The sequence below is a fragment of the Cherax quadricarinatus genome, chromosome 27 (assembly GCF_038502225.1).
Source record: "Cherax quadricarinatus isolate ZL_2023a chromosome 27, ASM3850222v1, whole genome shotgun sequence".
In the NCBI taxonomy this organism is placed as follows: Eukaryota; Metazoa; Arthropoda; class Malacostraca; order Decapoda; family Parastacidae; genus Cherax; species Cherax quadricarinatus.
The window spans coordinates 36427339-36454199 of NC_091318.1; the positions used below are offsets into that span (position 1 = coordinate 36427339).

The window sequence follows — 26861 nt, forward strand, 5'->3', positions numbered from 1 at the left end:
TGGAAGGATACGGCCTGTCAGAGTAACTTTCAAGGAAGAATCAGTTCAGAATCAGGATTCTGCAAGAGAAAGCAAGACTGAGGGACAAAGAGGGGTACCAGAGAGTATACCTCGACCGCGACAGAACACAAGAAGAAAGGACTACACATGAAAGAGAGGGTACAGAGACGCAAAGAGGAACGAAGCAATGAAAATGAGCAGGACCCAGACACAGGAGGAAGGGCAAACACACCCCACAGAATCTCCCACCAAAAGACTCCACCCGCACATACTCCCAACGCAACTGAGCAACCTATACTACAACCCACTCACTGTTCCTCTGCCACCAACCCCCATATCACAAACCTACCCCAACAGCTGTCCCTTATGGGCATTCTGACTCCACCCCCATCAACACAAACCCCACCTACACCACCCCAGCCCCATATAGGCCCCACAAGGCTCTGCTCCCCCAACCCCAATATACTTGTGACCACAATGATAGAAAAGAAACTAAAGGTTTGGTACACAAACGTGGATGGAATAACGAATAAACATGAGGAGTGGAATGAAAGAATCAGTGAAGAATCCCCAGACATCATAGCAGTCACAGAAACAAAACTCGCTGAGACAATAACAGACACAATCTTCCCAACAGGATATCAGATCCTGAGGAAAGATAGAAGGAGTAGAGGGGGAGGAGGGGTTGCACTGCCCATAAAACACCGATGGGGGATTTGAGGAAATGGAAGGCATGGACATGATTGGAGAAAGAGACTACATTGTAGGTACAATTCAGTCCGGAGAACATAAAGTAGTCATTGGAGTGATGTATAACCCACCACAGAACTGCAGGAGGCCAAGAGAGGAGTACGAAGAAAACAACAGGGTGATGGTGGACACACTGGCTGAGGTGGCAAGGAGAGCTCACTCGAGCAGAGCAAAGTTACTGGTAATGGGCGATTTCAACCACAGGGAGATCGACTGGGAAAACCTGGAGCCACATGTTGCATCGTCTGCCAAGTCTTTTGCTTTCGTAGTGAGTGATTTTCGTGTGCAAGTTCGGTACTAGTCCCTCTAGGATTTTCCAGGTGTATATAATCATGTATCTCTCCCGCCTGCGTTCCAGGGAATACAGGTTTAGGAACCTCAAGCGCTCCCAGTAATTGAGGTGTTTTATCTCCGTTATGCACGCCGTGAAGGTTCTCTGTACATTTTCTAGGTCAGCAATTTCACCTGCCTTGAAAGGTGCTGTTAGTGTGCAGCAATATTCCAGCCTAGATAGAACAAGTGACCTGAAGAGTGTCATCATGGGCTTGGCCTCCCTAGTTTTGAAGGTTCTCATTATCCATCCTAGTGGCCCTGTGGCCTGGTGGCTAAAGCTCCCGCTTCACACACGGAGGGCCCGGGTTCGATTCCCGGCGGGTGGAAACATTTGACACGTTTCCTTACACCTGTTGTCCTGTTCACCTAGCAGCAAATAGGTACCTGGGTGTTAGTCGACTGGTGTGGGTCGCATCCTGGGGGACAAGATTAAGGACCCCAATGGAAATAAGTTAGACAGTCCTCGATGACGCACTGACTTTCTTGGGTTATCCTGGGTGGCTAACCCTCCGGGGTTAAAAATCCGAACGAAATCTTATCTTATCTTATCTTAATAAGTTGATAAAGGTTTCATCAGACATGTCAGTGGCTACTTCTTGATGTACTGCTCTAGTTATAGCACAAGTGAACAAACAGATGTACACCTTGATGGGAACTTTGTCAACTGTTTTGGTTTAAATTATTGGTCCAGTGTAATCTACACCTGTCACCTCAATTAGAGTAACATGACAAACTATTTCAGAGGGATATGGAGGTGGACCTGGATACCGGCATACTCGCATATCATAGTGACGACAAGTAATACAGTCCCTTATTTGTTTTTTTCACACTTTGTCTACCATGAGGTATCCAGTAGGATTGTCGTATGTGACAATGTGTGTCAGCTACCCCACCATGTAACACGTTACTGCGGGCGATTTGAACTATCAGCTTTGTTAACCAATGATTCTTGGGGATCAATATTGGATGTATGGCTTCTTTAGGTAGTGAAGAATTATGAATTCTTCCTCGACGTCTTGTAATCTTTTTTCCTAGTCGAGATAAAGCCCTAAAGAATTAATCATAACAGGTTTCTTTGGGGATTTATCTTGTATTTCCAGAAATTTCTATTCTGTTGAGAAAACATCTTTCTGTATTAGTTTCACTCAGTATTTAATTGGTTAGAGATATTCATAATTAGGTTTTATTCCTTTAATGAATTTAAAGAGAAAAGCTGTAACTCTTAAGAGTTCACCCAAAGAAGAGTATTTAGATCCATCAATGACTATTTCTGTTTTGTCTGCAGTATTTACACAACTTATTTCTGCTGTGCTCAAGCAGACTGTTTTTTCTGGCATAATGTGAGCTTTTTGATGAGGCCAATTATTTTCATTAGAGAGCCAGTTCGGTCCGTGGAGCCATAATTTATTATCCATAAATTTCTTGAGTGGGACACCACGTGACAACATGTCAGCTGGATTCTCTTGGGTAGAGACGTGGAGAAAGAGATAATCTCTCTGCGTCTCTTTTATTTCTGCTACTCTATTCTGTACATAGACCAACTTATCTTATTATTTCTTAACCACTGGAGAACTGCTTCATTATCACTCCAGATCACGGTTTTCTCAATAGTGAGATGATCAAGTACTGTGTTAAGATAGACAGCTAATTTTGTACCTACATAGAGTGCTGTCAGTTCCAATTGTGGTACTGTTCTGACCTTCAAGGGTGCTACCCTGGTCTTTGAAGTAATTAGTGTACTTCCTTCAGCATTACTCATGTAAGCTACAGCGCCATAACCTCTGGTTGACGCATCACAGAACACATGTAATGTGTACTTGTTTCCCTCTTGACCTATTTGTCTGGGAAATTTAATTTGATGAAGTTGTTTAAACTTCTTGGATATTTCATCACATGCTTGACTCATTTCTAGAGGCAAGTTCTCATCACATCCAATTTTGAGTTTCCATGCATCTTGCATAAGTATTTTACCTTTTATGGTAATTAGTGAGACGAGTCCTAGAGGATCAAAACATTGTGATACCTCTGACAGTAAACTACGTTTAGTGAGTGTACTGCATGATTTATTGTTTATCTTTTTGAGACTCAAAGTATCTTTCTGTGTGTTCTAATTAAGTCCCAGCATATTGTTGCATTCAGGAATATCAGTTTCAAGGAAATCTTTGATAAGTTCCCTTAATTGTATTGAACTAGTATTCCACATCCTTAGAGGTATATTTGCTTCTTTCATCTCCTTGTTAGCTTCTCTGTATAAGGATTTCAAATCCTCTTCTTTATTCACAGTACCTTGAAGATTGTCCACACAGAAACTTTTCTTTAAGATTTCTTTGAAGGGACTTTCAGATTTCTTCAAATGTGTATTTAGAGTAGCTTCTAGTAAGAATGGAGAGGATGTTGCACCAAATAATACTGATTTAAAACAAAAAGTTTTCACAGGACTTTGAGGATCATGTGGATTTTCAGGCCACAAGAATCGAGTATAATCTCTATCTATTTCTTGTAGTCCTACTCTTAAGAAAGCTTTGGAAATATCAGCCTTGTAGGCATATGGGTTTGTGCGAAATTTCATAAGCATGTGCCCTGCAATTATATACAACACGTAGTGGTTTCAGAATCTTTTCTGTCACCGTGGTGCGGGAGATAATGAGCTTCTGTCTTCAACTTATCTTCGACTACTTCCTCAATGAATTTATTGTCCAGTCAGTAGCTCTGGATTCTTCCTGAGCTCATGTATTTGTGCTTTCATTTGTCCGAAAACCATGCCATAATTGCTAGGCAGATGTGGTGGATTTAATTTCCATGGTAACCTAACCCAATACTGTCCATCTTTTTATTTAACAGTGTCCAAATATTGGTTATAAGTCCGAGTCTCTTGTGGGCTTGGTTTATTTACATCAATACCTATCGCATCTAAATCCCACAACTTATCAACTGGTTCATTCATTTCTTCCAGTAATGATAATTTTTGCTGTGGTACATGATCAGCGGTTATTCTTGTAACTAGTACATTTTCCACTGAATCAATTTTAGCTTGTGTCCCACTTTGAGAGGGAATGGGACCACATATCATGTGGCCTCCTGCTGTTTTCAGCAAGTGAACATCATGTTTACTTACTATATTTTGCACAAAACAGTGATAATAATCACTTCCAGCGATTAAATCAATTGGACTAATTGTGTCCGTCTGTATGTCAGGACAGGCTAACTTGACCTTAGCTGCTTTCAGTGTTGCAACTGTTTCTTTTAATCCCTGGATCTGCACAGACTTAGGCAAATCATCTACTACCACAGCTTCTACTGTCTTTTTCCTGTTTCCTAGACCAACAGTGATTCTGGCTAGGTCATATGTCTGTTTACCAGAATTTTGGAAAAATCCAGCTATATCTAACTGTACTTTGGCATAGAGTTGTTTATTCAGTTTCTGCAACACTGTTCTTCTTATGAAGGACCTTTGTGAGCCTTGATTAAATAGTGTTAGCACATTGGTTTTGTGTAATTTATTAGATAACTCAACTCGAGCAATCGGGAGAGCTGTTGCTTTAAACTTATCTCTCACATTTAATGCTGTTGCTTGTCGACTTCCTGATTCTGTGGAAGTCTTCTGCTGTTCAGCAAAAGTATTTGTGCATAATGCATTTAAAACACTTCTTCAGTGAGCATTTACCTCCCTTGTGTTCACCTAAACACTTGATGCACCTTTTCAGCTGATAAATACGTTCTTTACTTACCTCCATTGATGTGTATTGACTACAATACTGTGCCCAATGTGTTCCATCACAAAGTACACATTTTTGAGTACGTTTATGTGTGACATTCTGTTTACTGTCTCTTGCATTAACAGCTTAATAAATGCCTATATGGGATTTCCCATTATGGGGTTTAGTGGGAGTAGGCATACTCTTTTTATACTGAGTTCAAGATTTATTATCCACGGGATTTGGGGATTTTTCTTCTTGTCTCGTTGCTTGCATGCATGAAACTATTGTTTGTAAACCATTGCTAATTTCTTCACAAGTGAAATAGCGTTTGTTGTACATAATATTTAATCGTTCAATAGTTTGTGGTGACAGCTTATCCTGTACAATACCACTGATAAACCAATCACATTGTCTTAGGTCATATTTAGCATCTAGAGATCTGAGACTATTGTCTAATGTGATTCTAAATGCTTGTAAATCTGAAAAACAATGTTTGGGTGGCTTCAAACTTGATATTAAGACTGCATGTCTAACTCTGGCCTTGTCAGCCTCAAAGTAATTGCCTGCTAAGACATGTAACGCTATTTGATAATTGCCTTTAACCACCGGAAATGACTTAATCAGTTCATAGGGCTCTCCCTTCACAAGACATTTAAGATAACTGAACTTAGCAATCTCATCTATGTCAGTTCGTGAATGTACTATGGATTGAAAACCACTAATGAATTCTTCATAATCATGATATTGGAAAATAGGTAATGAAAAGGTAGGTAAGCTTGGTAATGGTACACTTGTTGTTCCATGTGTTGATGTAACAGGTGTTTGACCACTAGTTACAGTAGGTCTCTGTGACAGAGCTTTGCGGCAGGTAGCCCGCACCCCTGTCCACCTTAATTGTTGATTACTACAAGTATCTAAAACATTTTTAATTTCATCCTCAGATGGATCTGATTCAAGAAACTCCTTTTCATAATTTATATAGTATGAATTAAATATTTCCAGACGTTGTGTAAGCAATTCAAATTTTAACTCAAGATCATCAAAATCTATGTTTGTATCTTGAGTTAATCCTATACAGACTGAAATTAGATTTTCTAATTGTGTAATCTTAGTCTGTAAAGACTGAAACTGAGTTTTCAAACAAGCCATTTTAATGGTATACTGAAAATTCTAGCACCACACTTAGGGTGTTTAAAAAACACTGTACTGCTATAAACAGCTGAGTTTTTGTTATGCTTAAGTCAGCAATAATCGAGTCAGAAACTACTGACCCACTAAGCTTAACCTCAGGGTCAATGACCATGAAGGGTACAGAGTACATGTGACTGGTGTTTATGGCTTGAATTTGCTGTCAGCCTGACAACGTTGATTATCCGTAAATAACGATGTTATACACTTTATTCACTATACATTACAAACGTCACTGTATAACTCTAAATCACACGTGTATATTTCTTACACATATACAAATGTCACTGCTAATATATATATGAAAGATTGCACTTTATGTATAATTTCTTTAACATAACAGTTATATCTATAAGAAACAAACTTAAACACAATCTCGCCTCTTAATTTCTGTTTATAAACATTATAAACACTATGTGTATATACACTCAGACAAACTGACGGTCATCTGGCTTGTTGATGTGGTCAGCGTTTCTCGAGCTGGAGAGCAGTGGATGACGGGTGCCATCCCCCGTTTTCTGTTGGGTGAGTCACCCAGCTCCCGTTTTCTTTGGGTAATGGGTGAAAGTTGGGTGAGTGCCCGTTTTCTTTTGGCTGCCCATTCTCTGTGGTTGAGCCTGGAGGGACTCATTTATACTGATTTATATTGTAAAACACTAGTTTTACAGCTTTTTTCGAAGGACCTTGGCTCGTAGGTTATTTGTACACTGTAGTACAACATATTTGGACCACAGTGTGGCCTTTATCCAGTTCGAGCATGACCAAATTGTTGAGAAATGGTTTACCAGCTAAGGTTAGAGTTTAAATATAGGGGGAACTTATCGTGATAAGACAGCTCATCGCCTGCACAGCCGCCCCTGCTGGCGAGGTCTTGAGAAGCTGCCTTGACCACTTCGCAAAGTGCTGAAATAGAGTATATTAGGTATGATTATAAATTACCCCTTGGGGGTGTTTTGTCAGCATATATCAGACAGTGATTGCTGACAACACTTACTTGTGTGGACTAAAAGGTCCACTTATCACTGGGGTTTATGGTAAGTGACCAACTCGGAACTTTTTACTCAACTGCGCAGTCAATAGTAGTACATCACGAGTTAGTACACTTGCCTGGTTATATGTGTCTGACTCGTAGTTATGCCCAGATATCTGTTGGACCGCAACACTCGTTGTTACACTGTTCACCAATAATTGTTCACACCATAATGTCATTAAAGAAGCTGATCACACTACTCTGTAAGTGTTTATTGAGATTCTTTTGTGCAAAACGCGTGGAACAGTGTTCTTTGTTGGTTATCCTGGCACATCAATGTCTCTCTCAGTAGAGTCAAAAGTAATCTGACCTCACAGCGTCCTATGCTGCTGCAATGCCCCTAGAACATAAAGGAAAAGCTGACCTAGTACTTTTTGCTTCCTTGCCAAATTTCCTCGATGAAGCAAAGCAGAATGCTTAATTCTTGCTGTCTTAAGCATAGACAACAATGTACACTATCTTTACCATGGTAGCAAAGTGGGAGCAGGATTATCCTTAATTGTCCTGATAAGGTAAGAAATGGACTGTCTCTTATTAAACTACACTTTGCAACACTGGAGTCTTGCAAGGAGCGGCGGTCGCTTGATCAGGTCACATACTCGTATTGCATCTGGGATCAATTACTTGCTGTAGTAGTAAACAAAAATGTTTGCTCCTTCTGAGAGGGCTGGGCCCCTCAGGGCTGAAAGGGGCTGAAGGGGGCTGATACCCCCCTCCTGGAGAAAATTTCTCCACAACCTTGGTGGGAAACGGCCGATACATTAATAGTAATAATAATTAATAATAATAATAATATTAACAATATTATTATTATTATTATTATTATTATTATTATTATTATTATTATTATTATTATTATTATTTTTATTATTATTATGATTGTCGTGTAGTAAAGAATGAGGCTCTGCTTTTCAAGGAGGAGAGTAAGAAAGAGAAAAAATTTTGGGGTAAAAGTGTAACAATGTTAAGTGGTTAAAAATAGCAAAGAGAAACGTGTTGGCAGTAATGAAAAGGAAGACGTCAGCAATAATTAATGGGAAATCGTTTGCAGAATAGTAAAAAAGATGAAACTGCCGAAGGTTGAATGTAAGTAGTTGCATTCCTGTACTCCAAAACGAGTGTACAATAGAGGACGATGAGAAATGTATCAATATCATATGTACTGATAAAGATAAGAACATTCTCATTATTTAGGACTTGCAAATTGGATATATGAATGGAACATTCTGCATCTGATTAAGAGTTTCCCAGGAGCTGCTGTGAGTGGCATAGTTAACAGGTTAGATAATATCGTGTTAGGTAATGGAAATAGCCTTATTATCTGCCTCAGGGGTGGAGGAAATAATGTTAAGAAACACAACAGAGAGGTACGAGAGTAATTATTACACATTTCCCAGAATTATGAAGACTCACCAAAACCTTCCTAACTTTTTTTTACAGAAGGTATATAATAGCATTGTTTAAAGATGCCAAAAACTCTGCAGTAATTATCTGAAAAATAAAATACGAACAATATAAACATGGTTATCTAGTATGATAACACTAAGATCTGTCTCCTCTGTCAATATCATTTGTACATAATCATTGCAACAGAATTTTGGGGACATTATACAATTTTAATAAATTAGTGATATTGACTTCCACTCAGTAACTAAATAACTCGTTTTATAAACTCCAAAATATTAATGTTGATGCATTCCATGAGAAGGATGACATCCTGTAAATTCTTGTATGATCCTTGTGGGTTTAACTTTGTTTTGATTGTAATAATAATAAGAGCCTTATACATTTTGACTCTTCAGTTACAAATTTGAAATTTAAACTCATAAGCTGTGTATGATTAGACGATTTTGTAAGACTTACGCCTTATTTTTCCTGATTTTAGATTAACACAGTTTTAGTGTCTTCAAGCCATTTATTTGGATGGTCAGACACTGCCTCAGCCCCTCCCCCTCCAAAAAAAAAAAAAAGAGAACGCCAGCTGCTGGGTCAGCAGCTGGGTAAAACTGCCTCAGTCAGTTATTCTCTCAGTGGCTGGCTGGAGAGTGTTGATTCAAGTGACAGTGAAGTTCATCATTCTAATATGAAGCTTAAACATGCCTCATGGTGCACCCCATCCACCATGACAACACCAAGATCCCTGACACCACTCTGCTGCCACTACATGTGACATCTACATCTACTTGCCAACACATGTGACATTACCAGCTGCCCGGTTAATTCCTCATGTGACACTACCAGTATCCCTGACACCACCAACTTCTCCGTCAACACTTAGTGTGACACCACCATGTTGAGCCGCACCACACTCCTGAAACCAGCAGTTGCCCTGCAAACACTATTTGTAATATCAGTACCACTGATACCACCAGTTGTCTTTCCAGCACCACTTGTGGCACCACTAGCAACACAGCTATCCTGCCAACACTCCATGTGACACTACCAGCAGCAAACCTACCCCTCCCAACACCACATGTAACACAACCAGCAACACAGCTACCCTGTCAACACTCCATGTGACACTACCAGCAACACATCTACCCTGCCAACACTCCATGTGACACTACCAGTAGCACAGCTACCTTGCCAACACCACATGTGGCACCAGCAGCACAGTTATCCTGCCAACACTAAATGTGACATCAGAAGCGCAGGTACGGTGCTAACACCACGCGCTTGACACCACCACCTACACTGCCAACACTGCATGTGTCACCACCATCTTTGACACCATCAGTTACCCTACCAATAGGTAGGGCAACTTTATGTTGAGTGGTACATCACTGTCCTTGTCTCCATGTTTGAAGGATCGTAACACCATGAAACAACTGTAATACCATGACAGTTCCCTTTCCTGTGTTCAGTTACAATAACAGTCATTAGAAATAAGACAACACAGTTATGGGTAGAAGTTTATGGTAAATATTGAAACTTTGAATATAGTATAATATGCTTTTCTCGTTGTTTCTAGCACTAAAACAACTTGAAAAAAATATATTGCCATTGTAATATATTGCATATAGTTTTAGATATTGAAAGAAACGTTGGAAAATATTATGCAGTTACATAAAAAAATAAAATAAATAACTTACTCGTATGTTCCATTAATGTAGGTATTCTAACTGTATACCACCTAAGATCGACACCATGCCTAACCCTTCTAGGGTAGGGTAGGTGCCTGAGCCCGAGCCTTTAGCTCATAAGACTGTCATTCCCATTAGCCCCCTTGTGGCGGGGATGGCAGACCAGAGAGGCCTAGCTTGTGGCTAGGTCTGGGGACAGTTGGTCCCGAAGATGAGGAGGTACTTGTGCCTCCTCCCATGGGAGACTTAGGTCTCAGACACTCCCTAAAGAGGGAGTCAAGGCCGGGCCACCACTTGGAAAAGGCCCGGGCCGGGAGAATACCGGCGAATCTTTAATAATAATAATAATAATAAATACCACCTAATACCTTTTATTTTTAGTTTTTTTTATTATTATACGATAGAAGAAGGAATTTTTTAATGCCTAAGTCTATAAATGTCAGAGTCTAAACTGTAAAGAAAGATTTTTAGCGAAGAAAATAAGTTTGTGAAATGAACCAATGTTTGTACAGTAAATTCTTGAGAATACTACATTTTTTAATATACCCCACAGCGGTTCATGATGTTAGCGGTTACTTGTATACTGTTTGTTGCTCTAACTGGAGGTGCCGCTGGAGAACTGGCCGCCCCTGAGAGGCTCTACAAGATCCTTATGCTCCTACCTGTCTCATCTAAGAGCCACAGGAATGTCTTCATGCCGCTCGCTGAGGCTCTGGCCGACCGTGGACACAAGGTTAATCCTCAGTAAATAGTTCCTTATTATATTTAAAGTAACTTAGCAGATAATTCAGTGTTTTTTTTCTACAAAGGATATTTCACTTTGTATTATGTCTGGTTGAGAGATAACTGGAATTTGAAAATACACAAATAACCCGCATATAGAAAAGAGGAGATACGGCTATTACTACTACTACTACTACCTCCTGCCTATATATACCCTTCCTGCTATCGTTTTCGTTAGTGTGACTTTGTAAATGGTCCAAGTTGGACCGAAACGTCGTCGTAAGCTCCTCTCTTCTATGTACGGGTTATTTGTGCATTGTTCCAGTCACGGTATTGTGCCTTTTTTTTTTTTTGTTAATTTGAAAATAGTTGTCAGGCATTTCTGGTGTTATGTGAGAGTTATCTAAGTTGGTTCAAAAGATGTCTATCCGAGTCTTTCCGACTGAAGAGTTTTAGTTAGGGTTGTCGTTTGCAACATTCGTTAAAACTGGTCTTAATACTGAGTTTCCAAACATTCTCCAGATAGTGATGCTGACCAACCACCCGAAGTCGTCCAAACATCCCAACATCCAAGAAGTTAACCATGGCCTCCCGTATTTCCATAACATAAACATGTTTAGTTACCTGAACGACCCGACTGGAGCCTTCTCCCAGTTTACTACCGTTCTTCCAGCAGTGGCTCGGGACCTTTACAATGTTCCTGAGGTGAAGGATCTATATGAGAGGAGGAAGGAATTTGATCTCTTTATGGTTGATCATGCATTCAACGAGGTGAGACAGTTTCTTCTAAGTCTTATGTAAAAGTTACTGAATATTTCATGCATTTGCTTAATCTGTTGGTAATAACAATACATGTTAGGTTGTTCATTAAAAAGCAGCTCTCGGTAACTATTATGTACCAACAATAACAGCCTGCTTGATCAGGGTTTAGCTCAACTAGGGCTGAACTGTCTATTGGCAGTAACGAAAATAGTTACCTACTCTGAATTAGGAATAAGACGAAATTAACATTATGTTAACTACATTTCGTATGTGCAAGAAAGGTATAAAATACCGACAATATGAAAGTTAAGACACATGTGCAACATCTGGATATCTTTATTGTAGTAGACGTTTCGCCATCCAGTGGCTTTATCAATACAAGACCTTCACGGCTGCTGCAACTAACCCATCTCTTTGGGAAGGACCTACTTCCACTGGGGAATCCCGCCTACCAGTGACTTTGCCCTCGTCTGCTGCCCGTCCCTATCCACTGACGCCTATATAAACCGCCAGTCTTCTTGTCTTTGCTCCAGATTCTCCTCCACCACGATGCTGTGAACACTAAACTCCAAGGCCGAGGGACTGATTACCTCATCTTTTGTATATAGTTCTACTGTCTTCCTATTATGTCCTAGAATCTGTATTGATAAAGCCACTGGATGGTGAAACGTCTACTACAATAAAGATATCCAGATGTTGCACATGTGTCTTAAATTTACATTTCGTATGATCAAGCGGGTTAACTGTTGAAAATATTTTGCTATAAAAATATTTTTTTATGAACTAAGGAAGTGAGAACAATAACCAATTTATTGAGACACTTCCCTCAGGATAATATAATATAAAATTAAAATTTTGACTTAAAAAATGTTTACATACGTCTCTCATAATAGTAACTTTGTCATGGAAATTATTGCAGCATTATTAATATAAAAGATTAATCTGGAAGATACCATACAAAAAATATATAATTATAGCGAACACACTTCCTGCCTCAACAACACAACAGAAGTGTAACAAGACCAGAGTAGATATAACAGCAGAAAACAGTAACTAAACCAGAGTAGATATAACAGCAGAAGACAGTGACTAAACCAGAGTAGATATAACAGCAGAAGACAGTGACTAAACCAGAGTAGATATAACAGCAGAAGACAGTAACAAGACCAGAGTAGATATAACAGCAGAAGACAGTGACTAAACCAGAGTAGATATAACAGCAGAAGACAGTCATAAAACCAGAGTAGATATAACAGCAGAAGACAGTAACAAGACCAGAGTAGTGATGAATGGTTTGAAAAACCGACAAGTTGAAGATTGAGACACTTATGCAGCATATGGGAATCTTCATTCAGGAAACGTTTCGCCACACAGTGGCTTCATCAGTCCAATACAAAGAGGAAGGGGTAAGGAGAGGAGGAGTATAAGGTAATCAGTCCCTCAGCCTGGAGTCGATGTGATCAGTCCATCAATCTTGTAGAAGATTGATGGACTGATCACATCGACTCCAGGTTGAGGGACTGATTACCTTATACTCCTCCTCTCCTTACCCCTTCCTCTTTGTATTGGACTGATGAAGCCACTGTGTGGCGAAACGTTTCCTGAATGAAGATTCCCATATGCTGCATAAGTGTCTCAATCTTCAAGACCAGAGTAGATATAACAGCAGAATACAGTGATAAAACCAGAGTAGATATAACAGCAGAAGACAGTAACAAGACCAGAGTAGATATAACAGCAGAATACAGTGATAAAACCAGAGTAGATATAACAGCAGAAGACAGTAACAAGACCAGAGTAGATATAACAGCAGAATACAGTGATAAAACCAGAGTAGATATAACAGCAGAAGACAGTAACAAGACCAGAGTAGATATAACAGCAGAATACAGTGATAAAACCAGAGTAGATATAACAGCAGAAGACAGTAACAAGACCAGAGTAGATATAACAGCAGAATACAGTGATAAAACCAGAGTAGATATAACAGCAGAAGACAGTAACAAGACCAGAGTAGATATAACAGCAGAATACAGTGATAAAACCAGAGTAGATATAACAGCAGAAGACAGTAACAAGACCAGAGTAGATATAACAGCAGAAGACACTGATAAAACAAGAGTAGATATAACAGCAGAAGACAGTAACAAGACTAGAGTAGATATAACAGCAGAAGACACTGATAAAACAAGAGTAGATATAACAGCAGAAGACAGTAACAAGACCAGAGTAGATATAACAGCAGAAGACACTGATAAAACAAGAGTAGATATAACAGCAGAAGACAGTAACAAGACCAGAGTAGATATAACAGCAGAAGACACTGATAAAACAAGAGTAGATATAACAGCAGAAGACAGTAACAAGACCAGAGTAGATATAACAGCAGAAGACACTGATAAAACAAGAGTAGATATAACAGCAGAAGACAGTAACAAGACCAGAGAAGATATAACAGCAGAAGACACTGATAAAACAAGAGTAGATATAACAGCAGAAGACAGTAACAAGACCAGAGTAGATATAACAGCAGAAGACACTGATAAAACAAGAGTAGATATAACAGCAGAAGACAGTAACAAGACCAGAGTAGATATAACAGCAGAAGACACTGATAAAACAAGAGTAGATATAACAGCAGAAGACAGTAACAAGACCAGAGAAGATATAACAGCAGAAGACACTGATAAAACAAGAGTAGATATAACAGCAGAAGACAGTAACAAGACCAGAGTAGATATAACAGCAGAAGACACTGATAAAACAAGAGGAGATATAACAGCAGAAGACAGTAACAAGACCAGAGTAGATATAACAGCAGAAGACACTGATAAAACAAGAGTAGATATAACAGCAGAAGACAGTAACAAGACCAGAGTAGATATAACAGCAGAAGACACTGATAAAACAAGAGTAGATATAACAGCAGAAGACAGTAACAAGACCAGAGTAGATATAACAGCAGAAGACACTGATAAAACAAGAGTAGATATAACAGCAGAAGACAGTAACAAGACCAGAGAAGATATAACAGCAGAAGACAGTGATAAAACCTGAGTAGATATAACAGCAGAAGACAGTGATAAAACCAGAGTAGATATAACAGCAGAAGACAGTAACAAAGCCAGAGTAGATATAACAGCAGAAGACAGTGATAAAACCAGAGTAGATATAACAGCAGAAGACAGTAACAAAACCAGAGTAGATATAACAGCAGAAGACAGTGATAAAACCAGAGTAGATATAACAGCAGAAGACAGTGATAAAACCTGAGTAGATATAACAGCAGAAGACAGTGATAAAACCTGAGTAGATATAACAGCAGAAGACAGTGATAAAACCAGAGTAGATATAACAGCAGAAGACAGTGATAAAACATGAGTAGATATAACAGCAGAAGACAGTGATAAAGCCAGAGTAGATATAACAGCAGAAGACAGTGATAAAACCTGAGTAGACATAACAGCAGAAGACAGTGATAAAACCTGAGTAGATATAACAGCAGAAGACAGTGATAAAACCTGAGTAGATATAACAGCAGAAGACAGTGATAAAACCAGAGTAGATATAACAGCAGAAGACAGTAACAAAACCAGAGTAGATATAACAGCAGAAGACAGTGATAAAACCTGAGTAGATATAACAGCAGAAGACAGTGATAAAACCAGAGTAGATATAACAGCAGAAGACAGTGATAAAACCAGAGTAGATATAACAGCAGAAGACAGTAACAAAACCAGAGTAGATATAACAGCAGAAGACAGTGATAAAACCAGAGTAGATATAACAGCAGAAGACAGTGATAAAACCAGAGTAGATATAACAGCAGAAGACAGTAATAAAACCAGAGAAGATATAACAGCAGAAGGCAGTGATAAAACCAGAGTAGATATAACAGCAGAAGACAGTGATAAAACCAGAGTAGATATAACAGCAGAAGACAGTGATAAAACCAGAGTAGATATAACAGCAGAAGACAGTGATAAAACCAAAGAAGATATAACAGCAGAAGACAGTGATAAAACCAGAGTAGATATAACAGCAGAAGGCAGTGATAAAACCAGAGTAGATATAACAGCAGAAGACAGTGATAAAACCAGAGAAGATATAACAGCAGAAGACAGTGATAAAACCAGAGAAGATATAACAGCAGAAGACAGTGATAAAACCAGAGAAGATATAACAGCAGGAGACAGTGATAAAACCAGAGTAGATATAACAGCAGAAGGCAGTGATAAAACCAGAGTAGATATAACAGCAGAAGACAGTAACAAAACCAGAGTAGATATAACAGCAGAAGACAGTGATAAAACCAGAGTAGATATAACAGCAGAAAACAGTGATAAAACCAGAGTAGATATAACAGCAGAAGACAGTGATAAAACCAGAGTAGATATAACAGCAGAAGACAGTGATAAAACCAGAGTAGATATAACAGCAGAAGACAGTAATAAAACCAGAGTAGATATAACAGCAGAAGACAGTAACAAGATCAGAGTAGATATAACAGCAGAAGACAGTGATAAAACCAGAGTAGATATAACAGCAGAAGACAGTAACAAGACCAGAGTAGATATAACAGCAGAAGACAGTGATAAAACCAGAGTAGATATAACAGCAGAAGACAGTGATAAAACCAGAGTAGATATAACAGCAGAAGACAGTGATAAAACCAGAGTAGATATAACAGCAGAAGACAGTGACAAAACCAGACTAGATATAACAGCAAAAGGCAGTGACAAAACCAGAGTAGATATAACAGCAGAAGACAGTGACAAAACCAGACTAGATATAACAGCAGAAGGCAGTGACAAAACCAGAGTAGATATAACAGCAGAAGACAGTGATAAAACCAGAGTAGATATAACATCAGAAGACAGTAACAAGATCAGAGTAGATATAACAGCAGAAGACAGTGACAAAACCAGAGTAGATATAACAGCAGAAGACAGTGACAAAACCAGACTAGATATAACAGCAGAAGGCAGTGACAAAACCAGAGTAGATATAACAGCAGAAGACAGTGACAAAACCAGACTAGATATAACAGCAGAAGACAGTAACAAAACCAGAGTACATATGACAGCAGAAGACAGTGATAAAACCAGAGTAGATATAACAGCAGAAGACAGTGATAAAACCAGAGTAGATAAAACAGCAGAAGACAGTAACAAAACCAGAGTAGATATAACAGCAGAAGACAGTGATAAAACCAGAGTAGATATAACAGCAGAAGACAGTAACAAAACCAGAGTAGATATAACAGCAGAAGACAGTGACAAAACCAGAGTAGATATAACAGCAGAAGACAGTAACAAAACCAGAGTAGATATAACAGCAGAAGACAGTGATAAAACCAGAGTAGATATAACAGCAGAAGACAGTAACAAAACCAGAGTAGATATAACAGCAGAAGACAGTGATAAAACCAGAGTAGATATAACAGCAGAAGACAGTAACAAAACCAAAGTAGATATAACAGCAGAAGACAGTGACAAAACCAGAGTAGATATAACAGCAGAAGACAGTAACAAAACCAGAGTGATATAACAGCAGAAGACAGTAATAAAACCAGAGTAGATATAACAGCAGAAGACAGTAACAAAACCAGAGTAGATATAACAGCAGAAGACAGTAACAAAACCAGAGTAGATATAACAGCAGAAGACAGTGACAAAACCAAAGTAGGTATAACAGCAGAAGGCAGTGATAAAACCAGAGTAGATATAACAGCTGAAGACAGTGATAAAACCAGAGTAGATATAACAGCAGAATACAGTGATAAAACCAGAGTAGATATAACAGCAGAAGACAGTGATAAAACAAGAGTAGATATAACAGCAGAAGACAGTGATAAAACAAGAGTAGATATAACAGCAGAAGACAGTGACAAAACCAGAGTAGATATAACAGCAGAAGACAGTGATAAAACAAGAGTAGATATAACAGCAGAAGACAGTGACAAAACCAGAGTAGATATAACAGCAGAAGACAGTGACAAAACCAGAGTAGATATAACAGCAGAAGACAGTGATAAAACCAGAGTAGATATAACAGCAGAAGACAGTAACAAAACCAGAGTAGATATAACAGCAGAAGACAGTGACAAGACCAGAGTAGATATAACAGCAGAAGACAGTAACAAAACCAGAGTAGATATAACAGCAGAAGACAGTGACAAAACCAAAGTAGATATAACAGCAGAAAGCAGTGACAAAACCAGAGTAGATATAACAGCAGAAGACAGTAACAAAACCAGAGTATATATAACAGCAGAAGACAGTGATAAAACAAGAGTAGACATAAGAGCAGAAGACAGTGACAAAACCAGAGTAGATATAACAGCAGAACACAGTAACAAAACCAGAGTAGATATAACAGCAGAAGACAGTGATAAAACAAGAGTAGATATAACAGCAGAAGATAGTGATAAAACAATAGTAGATATAACAGCAGAAGACAGTAACAAAACCAGAGTAGATATAACAGCAGAAGACAGTGATAAAACAAGAGTAGATATAACAGCAGAAGACAGTAAGAAGAGCAGAGTAGATATAACAGCAGAAGACAGTGATAAAACAAGAGTAGATATAACAGCAGAAGACAGTAACAAGACCAGAGTAGATATAACAGCAGAAGACAGTGATAAAACAAGAGTAGATATAACAGCAGAAGACAGTAACAAAACCAGAGTAGATATAACAGCAGAAGACAGTGATAAAACAAGAGTAGATATAACAGCAGAAGACAGTAACAAAACCAGAGTAGATATAACAGCAGAAGACAGTGATAAAACAAGAGTAGATATAACAGCAGACGACAGTGATAAAACAATAGTAGATATAACAGCAGAAGACAGTAACAAGACCAGAGTAGATATAACAGCAGAAGACAGTGATAAAATAAGAGTAGATATAACAGCAGAAGACAGTAACAAGACCAGAATAGATATAACAGCAGAAGACAGTGATAAAACCAGAGTAGATATAACAGCAGAAGACAGTAACAAGACCAGAGTAGATATAACAGCAGAAGACAGTGATAAAATAAGAGTAGATATAACAGCAGAAGACAGTAACAAGACCAGAATAGATATAACAGCAGAAGACAGTGATAAAATAAGAGTAGATATAACAGCAGAAGACAGTAACAAGACCAGAATAGATATAACAGCAGAAGACAGTGATAAAACCAGAGTAGATATAACAGCAGAAGACAGTAACAAGACCAGAGTAGATATATCAGCAGAAGACAGTGATAAAACAAGACTAGATATAACAGCAGAAGACAGTAACAAGACCAGAATAGATATAACAGCAGAAGACAGTGATAAAACAAGAGTAGATATAACAGCAGAAGACAGTAACAAGACCAGAATAGATATAACAGCAGAAGACAGTGATAAAACCAGAGTAGATATAACAGCAGAAGACAGTAACAAGACCAGAGTAGATATAACAGCAGAAGACAGTGATAAAACAAGACTAGATATAACAGCAGAAGACAGTAACAAGACCAGAGTAGATATAACAGCAGAAGACAGTGATAAAACAAGACTAGATATAACAGCAGAAGACAGTAACAAGACCAGAGTAGATATAACAGCAGAAGACAGTGATAAAACAAGAGTAGATATAACAGCAGAAGACAGTAACAAGACCAGAGTAGATATAATAGCAGAAGACAGTGATAAAACCAGAGTAGATTTAACAGCAGAAGACAGTAACAAGACCAGAGTAGATATAACAGCAGAAGACAGTGATAAAACCAGAGTAGATATAACAGCAGAAGACAGTGATTAAACAAGAGTAAATATAACAGCAGAAGGCAGTGATAAAACAAGAGTAGATATAACAGCAGAAGACAGTGATAAAACCAGAGTAGATATAACAGCAGAAGACAGTGATAAAACAAGAGTAGATATAACAGCAGAAGACAGTGATTAAACAAGAGTAAATATAACAGCAGAAGGCAGTGATAAAACAAGAGTAGATATAACAGCAGAAGACAGTGATAAAACAAGAGTAGATATAACAGCAGAAGACAGTGATAAAACAAGAGTAGATATAACAGCAGAAGACAGTGATAAAACAAGAGTAGATATAACAGCAGAAGACAGTGATAAAACAAGAGTAGATATAACAGCAGAAGACAGTGATAAAGCAAGAGTAGATGTAACAGCAGAAGACAATGATAAAACAAGAGTAGATATAACAGCAGAAGACAATGATAAAACAAGAGTAGATGTAACAGCAGAAGGCAGTGATAAAACCAGAGAAGATATAACAGCAGAAGACAGTGATAAAACCAGAGAAGATATAACAGCAGAAGACAGTGACAAAACTAGAGTAGATATAACAGCAGAAGACAGTGATAAAACCAGAGTAGATATAACAGCAGAAGACAGTGATAAAACCAGAGAAGATATAACAGCAGAAGACAGTTACAAAACTAGAGTAGATATAACAGCAGAAGACAGTGATAAAACCAGAGTAGATATAACAGCAGAAGACAGTGATAAAACCAGAGAAGATATAACAGCAGAAGACAGTGACAAAACCAGAGTAGATATAACAGCAGAAGACAGTGAAAAAACCAGAGAAGATATAACAGCAGAAGACCGTGACAAAATCAGACTAGATATAACAGCAGAAGACAGTGACAAAACCAGAGTAGATATAACAGCAGAAGACAGTAACAAGATCAGAGTAGATATAACAGCAGAAGACAGTGATAAAACCAGAGAAGATATAACAGCAGAAGACAGTGACAAAACCAGAGTAGATATAACAGCAGAAGACAGTGACAAAACCAGAGTAGATATAACAGCAGAAGACAGTGACAAAACCAGAGTAGATATAACAGCAGAAGACAGTAACAAAACCAGAGTAGATATAACAGCAGAAGACAGTGATAAAACCAGAGAAGATATAACAGCAGAAGACAGTGACAAAACCAGAGTAGATATAACAGCAGAAGACAGTGACAAAACCAGAGTAGATATAACAGCAGAAGACAGTGACAAAACCAGAGTAGATATAACAGCAGAAGACAGTAACAAAACCAGAGTAGATATAACAGCAGAAGACAGTAACAAAACCAGAGTAGATATAACAGCAGAAGACAGTGATAAAACCAGAGTAGATATAACAGCAGAAGACAGTGATAAAACCAGAGTAGATATAACAGCAGAAGACAGTGATAAAACCAGAGTAGATATAACAGCAGAAGACAGTGATAAAACCAGAGTAGATATAACTGCAGAAGACAGTGATAAAACCAGAGTAGATATAACAGCAGAAGACAGTGATAAAACCAGAGTAGATTGTGAGGGAAAATTTCAATAGATAGTAGTAGAGAGGGAGTATATAGTAACAATAGTTTCATTGCCGGCTACTTGTTAAGGTAGGGTAAGTCAAGCTCCCGCTATTCCCGCCTTTTTTCCCCTCCCCGAAAGTGATAGTTTCATTGCCGGCTACTTGTTAAGGTAGAGTCAGTCTAGCTCCCCCTATCTCTTCCCCTCCTTCTTCCCCCCCTCCCCGAAAGATGACGTGTGGGGCTCCGGTCCAAACAGTAATCACTAGACTCACAGCTCCCAGCACTACTCTTGGATGACAGAGAGGGTCACCTGTTAGTCAGCGAGTAAAATTGAAGGAGACGTACTAATGTCCTGGAGACGTCCCATATTGGATTTACTTGCCTGTGCACTTGTATGAAGAATCAGGATATAACCCCTCATCATTACAGCGGTCAAGAACCTGATCTCCTGTCATCAGAAAAGATTACTTACGGCCACTAGAACGAGCCAGTGGGTTGTCACCAACACCTGTGACCCCCCTCCCCACATCATCAGCAACGGCTACTATTGCAACAACACGCAGTGTCACCAACACCAGACACCGAAGTTTTTAGCGTTGAATTCAGATATCATTTATATTTTTCATTTTTCATTTTTTTTCATGTAGGATCAGTATTTCATATTTAAGTGTTTTATATTTCATATTTCCTAAATAATAAAGTGTTTATATTTGTCAGTTTTTGTTCTTTTTCTATTCATTAATTTTCCTGAGGAGGAGCCAGCCTGAGTAATACTGACTGAAGTTGTTACAGGGCTGAGTAAGCCTTCACAAGTGGCGACCTTGGCAGGATCATCTCTACTGAATCAAGATTCAATTCCATCTCGAATCTACCATTGGAACTTCAACGCCGCATACCACAGACAGTTACCACCAGCCATGAGTAATCATTCTCTGTGGTAGGACTACAGCACAGGTATTTGAAAGATTTGGTGATTGTTATAGTCTCAATTTATTGTAAGTCAAGTCAGGCAGGACATAATATTTAATTCTGCCAGCTAATTTTGTGTGAGCTTGAAACACTTTGGAGGATTAGACTCTAGGGACCCGAGATTTTCCAGTGATAATTTGTTTCATTGAGCTCTTTATTATATCAAGGGAACTGTCATAGGACACTCTTGATTTGTTGGTGAGAAGATTGGATGGTCAAGTGACCCCATTCTACTTACTGTTTGCTCAGAGCCGGCATAGAACCCTTCGTTTTAATTAATACATATTGTTTAATTGAAGCAGGGATCGAGCCCTCTGGTTTATTTACAGTTTGAGCGGAGCAGGAATTGAACCCTCCGTTTTCTTTAATACCCGTTTCATTTTCCCCTGGTAGTTTAAGTTATTCTTGCAAATATGGAGGAATACCAGTTTTGGATGAATGCTGGAAGTAAGTTAGGAATAACAGGGAAAAATTTAGAATCTTTCATTAGTGCTAAGATCCAGGAAAGACTTGAAAGAGAGAGAATAGAAAGAGAAAGAGAGGATAAAAAGGAAAGAGATCGAATTGAAAGAGAAAACCAAGATAGACAGTTAGAAAGAGAGAGAGAAGACAAAAAGGAGCGTGATAGACTTGATTGTGAAGAAAGAACTAGAGTACGTGAGGAACAAGTTAAATTAAGGGAACTTGAGGAAAGAGCAAAGGACAGAGAATATGAGTTAAGGGAGAGAGAAAAGGATCGCGAGCTCGAACAAGCTCGCCTTGAATTAGATAATAAAAAGTTAACTTTTACACAACAACAATTAGAGGAAGGAGTAATGGAACAACGTACAGTCAGTGCACATATTCCAACACCTAATTTACCTCCCTTCACAGAGGGGGAAGACATAACTTCATACATTATCAGGTTTGAAAATACCGCTACCCTCTGTGAATGGCCTGCTGACACCTGGGCTACCAGGTTAGGAATGTTATTTTCTGGTACCGCTTTGAATATCTATGCAACTTTGTCGCAGGATATCATATGTAATTATAACCTACTGAAGAAGGCAATCCTTAAAGCATATCAAAAAACCACAAATTCTTACAGGAAAGATTTCAGGTATGCCACCTTACAGCCTATACAGAACTTTCAGCAGTTACAGGTAACACTCTCTCGTTTGTTCGACTTTTGGATAGAGAGTTCAGGAATTGATCGCAGCTATGAATCTCTTAGAGACTTCATGGTTGCTGACCAGTTCCTGACAGCTCTTCCTCATCAGATACGAACATTCATCAGAGAATGTAACCTGATTAAAGCTGAGGAAGTTGCTTAGGCTGCTGACCTGTATGCTGTGGCTCACAATTCCTATAAAGACGTAAAGGGATCGAACCCTAAGGGTAAGGGTTCATCAGACCTTAAGAAATCAAAGCCTCTAGTGGAAAGTAAAATGACTTCTTTTATTCCTGTTTGTTATTTGTGTGGTGTTAAGGGACATAAACGTCCAGAATGTCCTTCTAAGAAGGTCCAAAAAGTTGGAAGATGTTTTAAAGACTTCAATGACCAAGCACTCTTCTGTTCAGGAACAGTTAATGGACTTAATGTATCTACCATTTTACGAGACACTGGATGCACATGTATAGTCATTTCTGATAAGCTGTTCCCTAACCTTAAAGAAACTCATTCCTCTGCTATACTTTCGGACTACTTGGGCCGTACGGACACTTTTCCTGCCATCCGTTGTTACATTAGGTCTAAATGGTTCACAGGTTGGTCTGAAGCCGTACTAGCTCCCATCACTTCTTGCTCTGTACTAATAGGTAATGTAAAAGGTGCCATTCTTCCTTCTGAGATTGACCTTTCATCACCAAAGATGGACATAAGCTTTTCAGATCCTCTTCCTGTAGAGTCAGAGAAGCCCCTCAAAAGTTCAGATGAGACAATGTCTCGTGAGATTCATGTGGGATTAAAAACCAGTGATGCTACTCTCGAAAGCGAGGTAGTAGGATCACCGGTTCACTTGTTAGATGAAAGTGAAGATATCACCTCCGATACCATAAATGTCTTGACTAGGGCTCAGACCAAAGCCCAGGCTTCTCCTACTGTCCATCCTTTGATTTTCCCTGACTTTAAGCCTTTAGATATATCAAAGGACTCTTTTGTCAATTTGCAACGTAATTGCCCTTCTCTTCAGAATTGCCATAATGCTGCTAAACAAAATCAAGTGATCCAAAGGAAAAACTTTTCATATAAATTTGAATATATAAAAGGTATCTTGTACAAGTCAGTATTCAAATTAAATTCAGATGAGATAGACTATTCAATCTTAGTCGTTCCAAGTCAATGCAGAGAGACTGTTCTTAAAATGGCTCATGACGTGCCAGTGGCCGGACATTTCTCGCATCGTAAAACCTTAAATAAAATTAGGGAAACTTATTTTTGGTCAAAAATGTCCTCAGATGTCACTACCTATTGTAGATCGTGTAAAGTTTGCCAACTGTCATCCTCCCGAGGTACCAGGCGAGTACCTATGGTCAAAATGCCAGTCTTTACTGTACCCTTTGAAAGAGTAGCTATTGACATCGTTGGTCCTTTATCTCCACTTTCATCTGGGGGACATAGACATATATTAACATTAGTTGATTATGCTTCGAGTTTCCCTGAAGCCGTTCCCTTAAAGACCATAACTACTACAGAGGTGGCTGAAGCCCTTTTGTCCATCTTCTCCAGAGTGGGCATCCCTAGAGAAATTTTGTCTGACCGTGGGACACAATTCACATCTGACTTAATGCAACATCTATACCAACTTCTGGGAGTGAAGCCTCTCTTCACCACACCCTATCATCCCAGCTGTAATGGGAGGATTGAGCGCCAGCATTCGATTCTCAAGTCCATTTTAAGGAAACTTTGCTCCCTTAAACCTAAGGAGTGGCATCGTTACCTACCCTGTGCTTTGTTTGCCATGAGGGAAGTTCCCAGTGACTCTTTGGGGTTTTCACCTTTTGAACTTCTCTATAGTAGACAGGCCAGAGGCCCATTGTCCATCCTTCATGACTTATGGACTAATGAGGAGATGAGTGCTGAGGTTCAGTCTTCTTACCAGTTTCTCCTTGACCTTAGATCCAAACTTGAGGAGACCTCTGACATAGTTTCGAAAAACCTAAGCTTGTCAATGGACCAGTACAAAACCTATTTTGATTCTAAAAGTCAGAGGAGAAGTTTTAAAGTAGGAGATGAAGTTCTTGTACTTTTGCCGATCAAGTCAAATAAATTATTAGTAACATGGAAAGGTCCATATAAAGTATTAAAAATTTGTGGAAAAGTTGACTACCTCATAGAAGTCAAGGGGAAACCTAAGCTTTATCATATCAACATCCTTAAGAAATATTACCGAAGAAATTCGGTTAACTGCCTTAATAACTTTGACTTAGTTTTTCCACACGAACTTGATAAGACAACTGAAGAATGTAAGGTGTGTGAAATTGACACCTCTAACTTAGACTATGATGAAGAACTACATGACTTGGTGACTCTTGACCACTCGGACGCAACCAACATTAATATTAATGAATCTTTGGATGACCATAAGAGACATGAACTACTTCAATGTGTGAGTAACTTTTCAGACGTCTTTACTGATATTCCAGGTGTTACCTCCACGGTAGTCCATAAGATTGACTTAGTGACGGACAATCCTATCAAACGAAAATTATACCCAGTTCCAGTTCACCTTAGGGATGCATTTGACCGAGAGGTAGACAGATTATTAAAACTAAAGATCATTGAACCTTCAGTATCTGCATATTGCTCACCAGTAGTCATGGTTAAGAAGGAGGATAATTTATATAGACTTGCTATTGACTTCAGAGGCCTTAATGCTATAACTCGGTGGGATGCTGAACCTATGCCCTTGATATATAGCGATCTACACAAATTTTATGACGCTTCCTTCTTTTCAGAGATTGATATTGCGCAGGCATATCATCGAGTAATGTTAGATCCTTCTTCTAAGCAGTACACCACTTTTCCTACACACCAAGGACTGATGCAATATAGAACTATGTCCTTCGGTTTGGTAACTGCCTGTGCTACCTATGTGAGACTGATGAGAAAGGTCTTGGGTAATATGCCAAATGTTTCAGTTTATTTTGATAACATTTATGTAATGACATCCACGTGGGGTGAACATATTCAAACATTAACATCAGTTTTGCGTAGGTTACACTCACATGGCCTCACTGCCAAGCAGAAGAAATGCTTCCTTGGGTATAACAAGATTAGATATCTTGGACTGATACTTTCTAATAACACTCTGCAGCCTCTCCCCAGTAAGCTCAAAGCTTTATTAGAATTTAAATTCCCCAAAACCAAGAAGCTCATGCATAGTTTTCTTGGTTCTGTAAATTTTTATGCACGGTTTATCCCGAACCTTACTGATCTTACAGGCATCTTATCCGACTTCCTTAAAAAGTCTGTGAAGGAACCTCTTGAACTTTCCGATGTAGCTCGGGAAAAGTTTAATGAGATTAGAAACATCTTTTCGAAAGACCCTATACTTAAGATTCCAGATATTAATAAAACATTTTGTTTGAGAACTTATGCCTCCAATACTGGCTTAGGTGCAGTGTTACTACAATACCATGATGGTACTCCCTTCCCTGTATGCTTCCTAAGCCGGAAACTCCTTCCCACAGAAATGAGATACTCCACCATAGAAAAGGAATGTTTGGCCCTTGTGTGGGGAATCTCCAAACTTAAATTTTATTTGCTGGGAAAAGAATTCATTTTAGAAATGGACCACAAACCTTTGATATACCTAGAAACTTTTAAGGGAACCAACAGTCGCCTCTTGAGGTGGACATTGGCACTCCAGGCTTTTAAGTTCTATATTGTGTATATCAATGGTTCATCCAATTATTTCTCTGACTGGTTAAGTCGTGACAGTCAGTAGAAGATTTGTTGCCTTACGCGACTTCCACATGTTAGAACTTTTTCCTCGCCTATTCTTCTTATACTCCTTGACTATAAGT

The 26861-nt window shown here is 38.7% G+C and overlaps 1 protein-coding gene across 4 annotated transcripts in view; it reads left to right on the forward strand.

Moving 5' to 3' along the window:
- The window catches only part of LOC128691067 (UDP-glycosyltransferase UGT5), a 54311-nt gene that overhangs the window by 2948 nt on the left and 24502 nt on the right, over positions 1-26861 (forward strand). For 3 of the 4 annotated variants that reach the window (XM_070089245.1, XM_070089244.1, XM_070089246.1), the window contains exons 2-3: positions 10636-10815; positions 11328-11576. In XM_070089245.1, coding sequence (XP_069945346.1) covers positions 10642-10815; positions 11328-11576 — 423 coding nt within the window. In that variant the 5' untranslated portion in view covers positions 10636-10641. The remainder of the gene's footprint in view (positions 1-10635; positions 10816-11327; positions 11577-26861) is intronic. The other variant, XM_070089247.1, reaches the window with a different exon arrangement.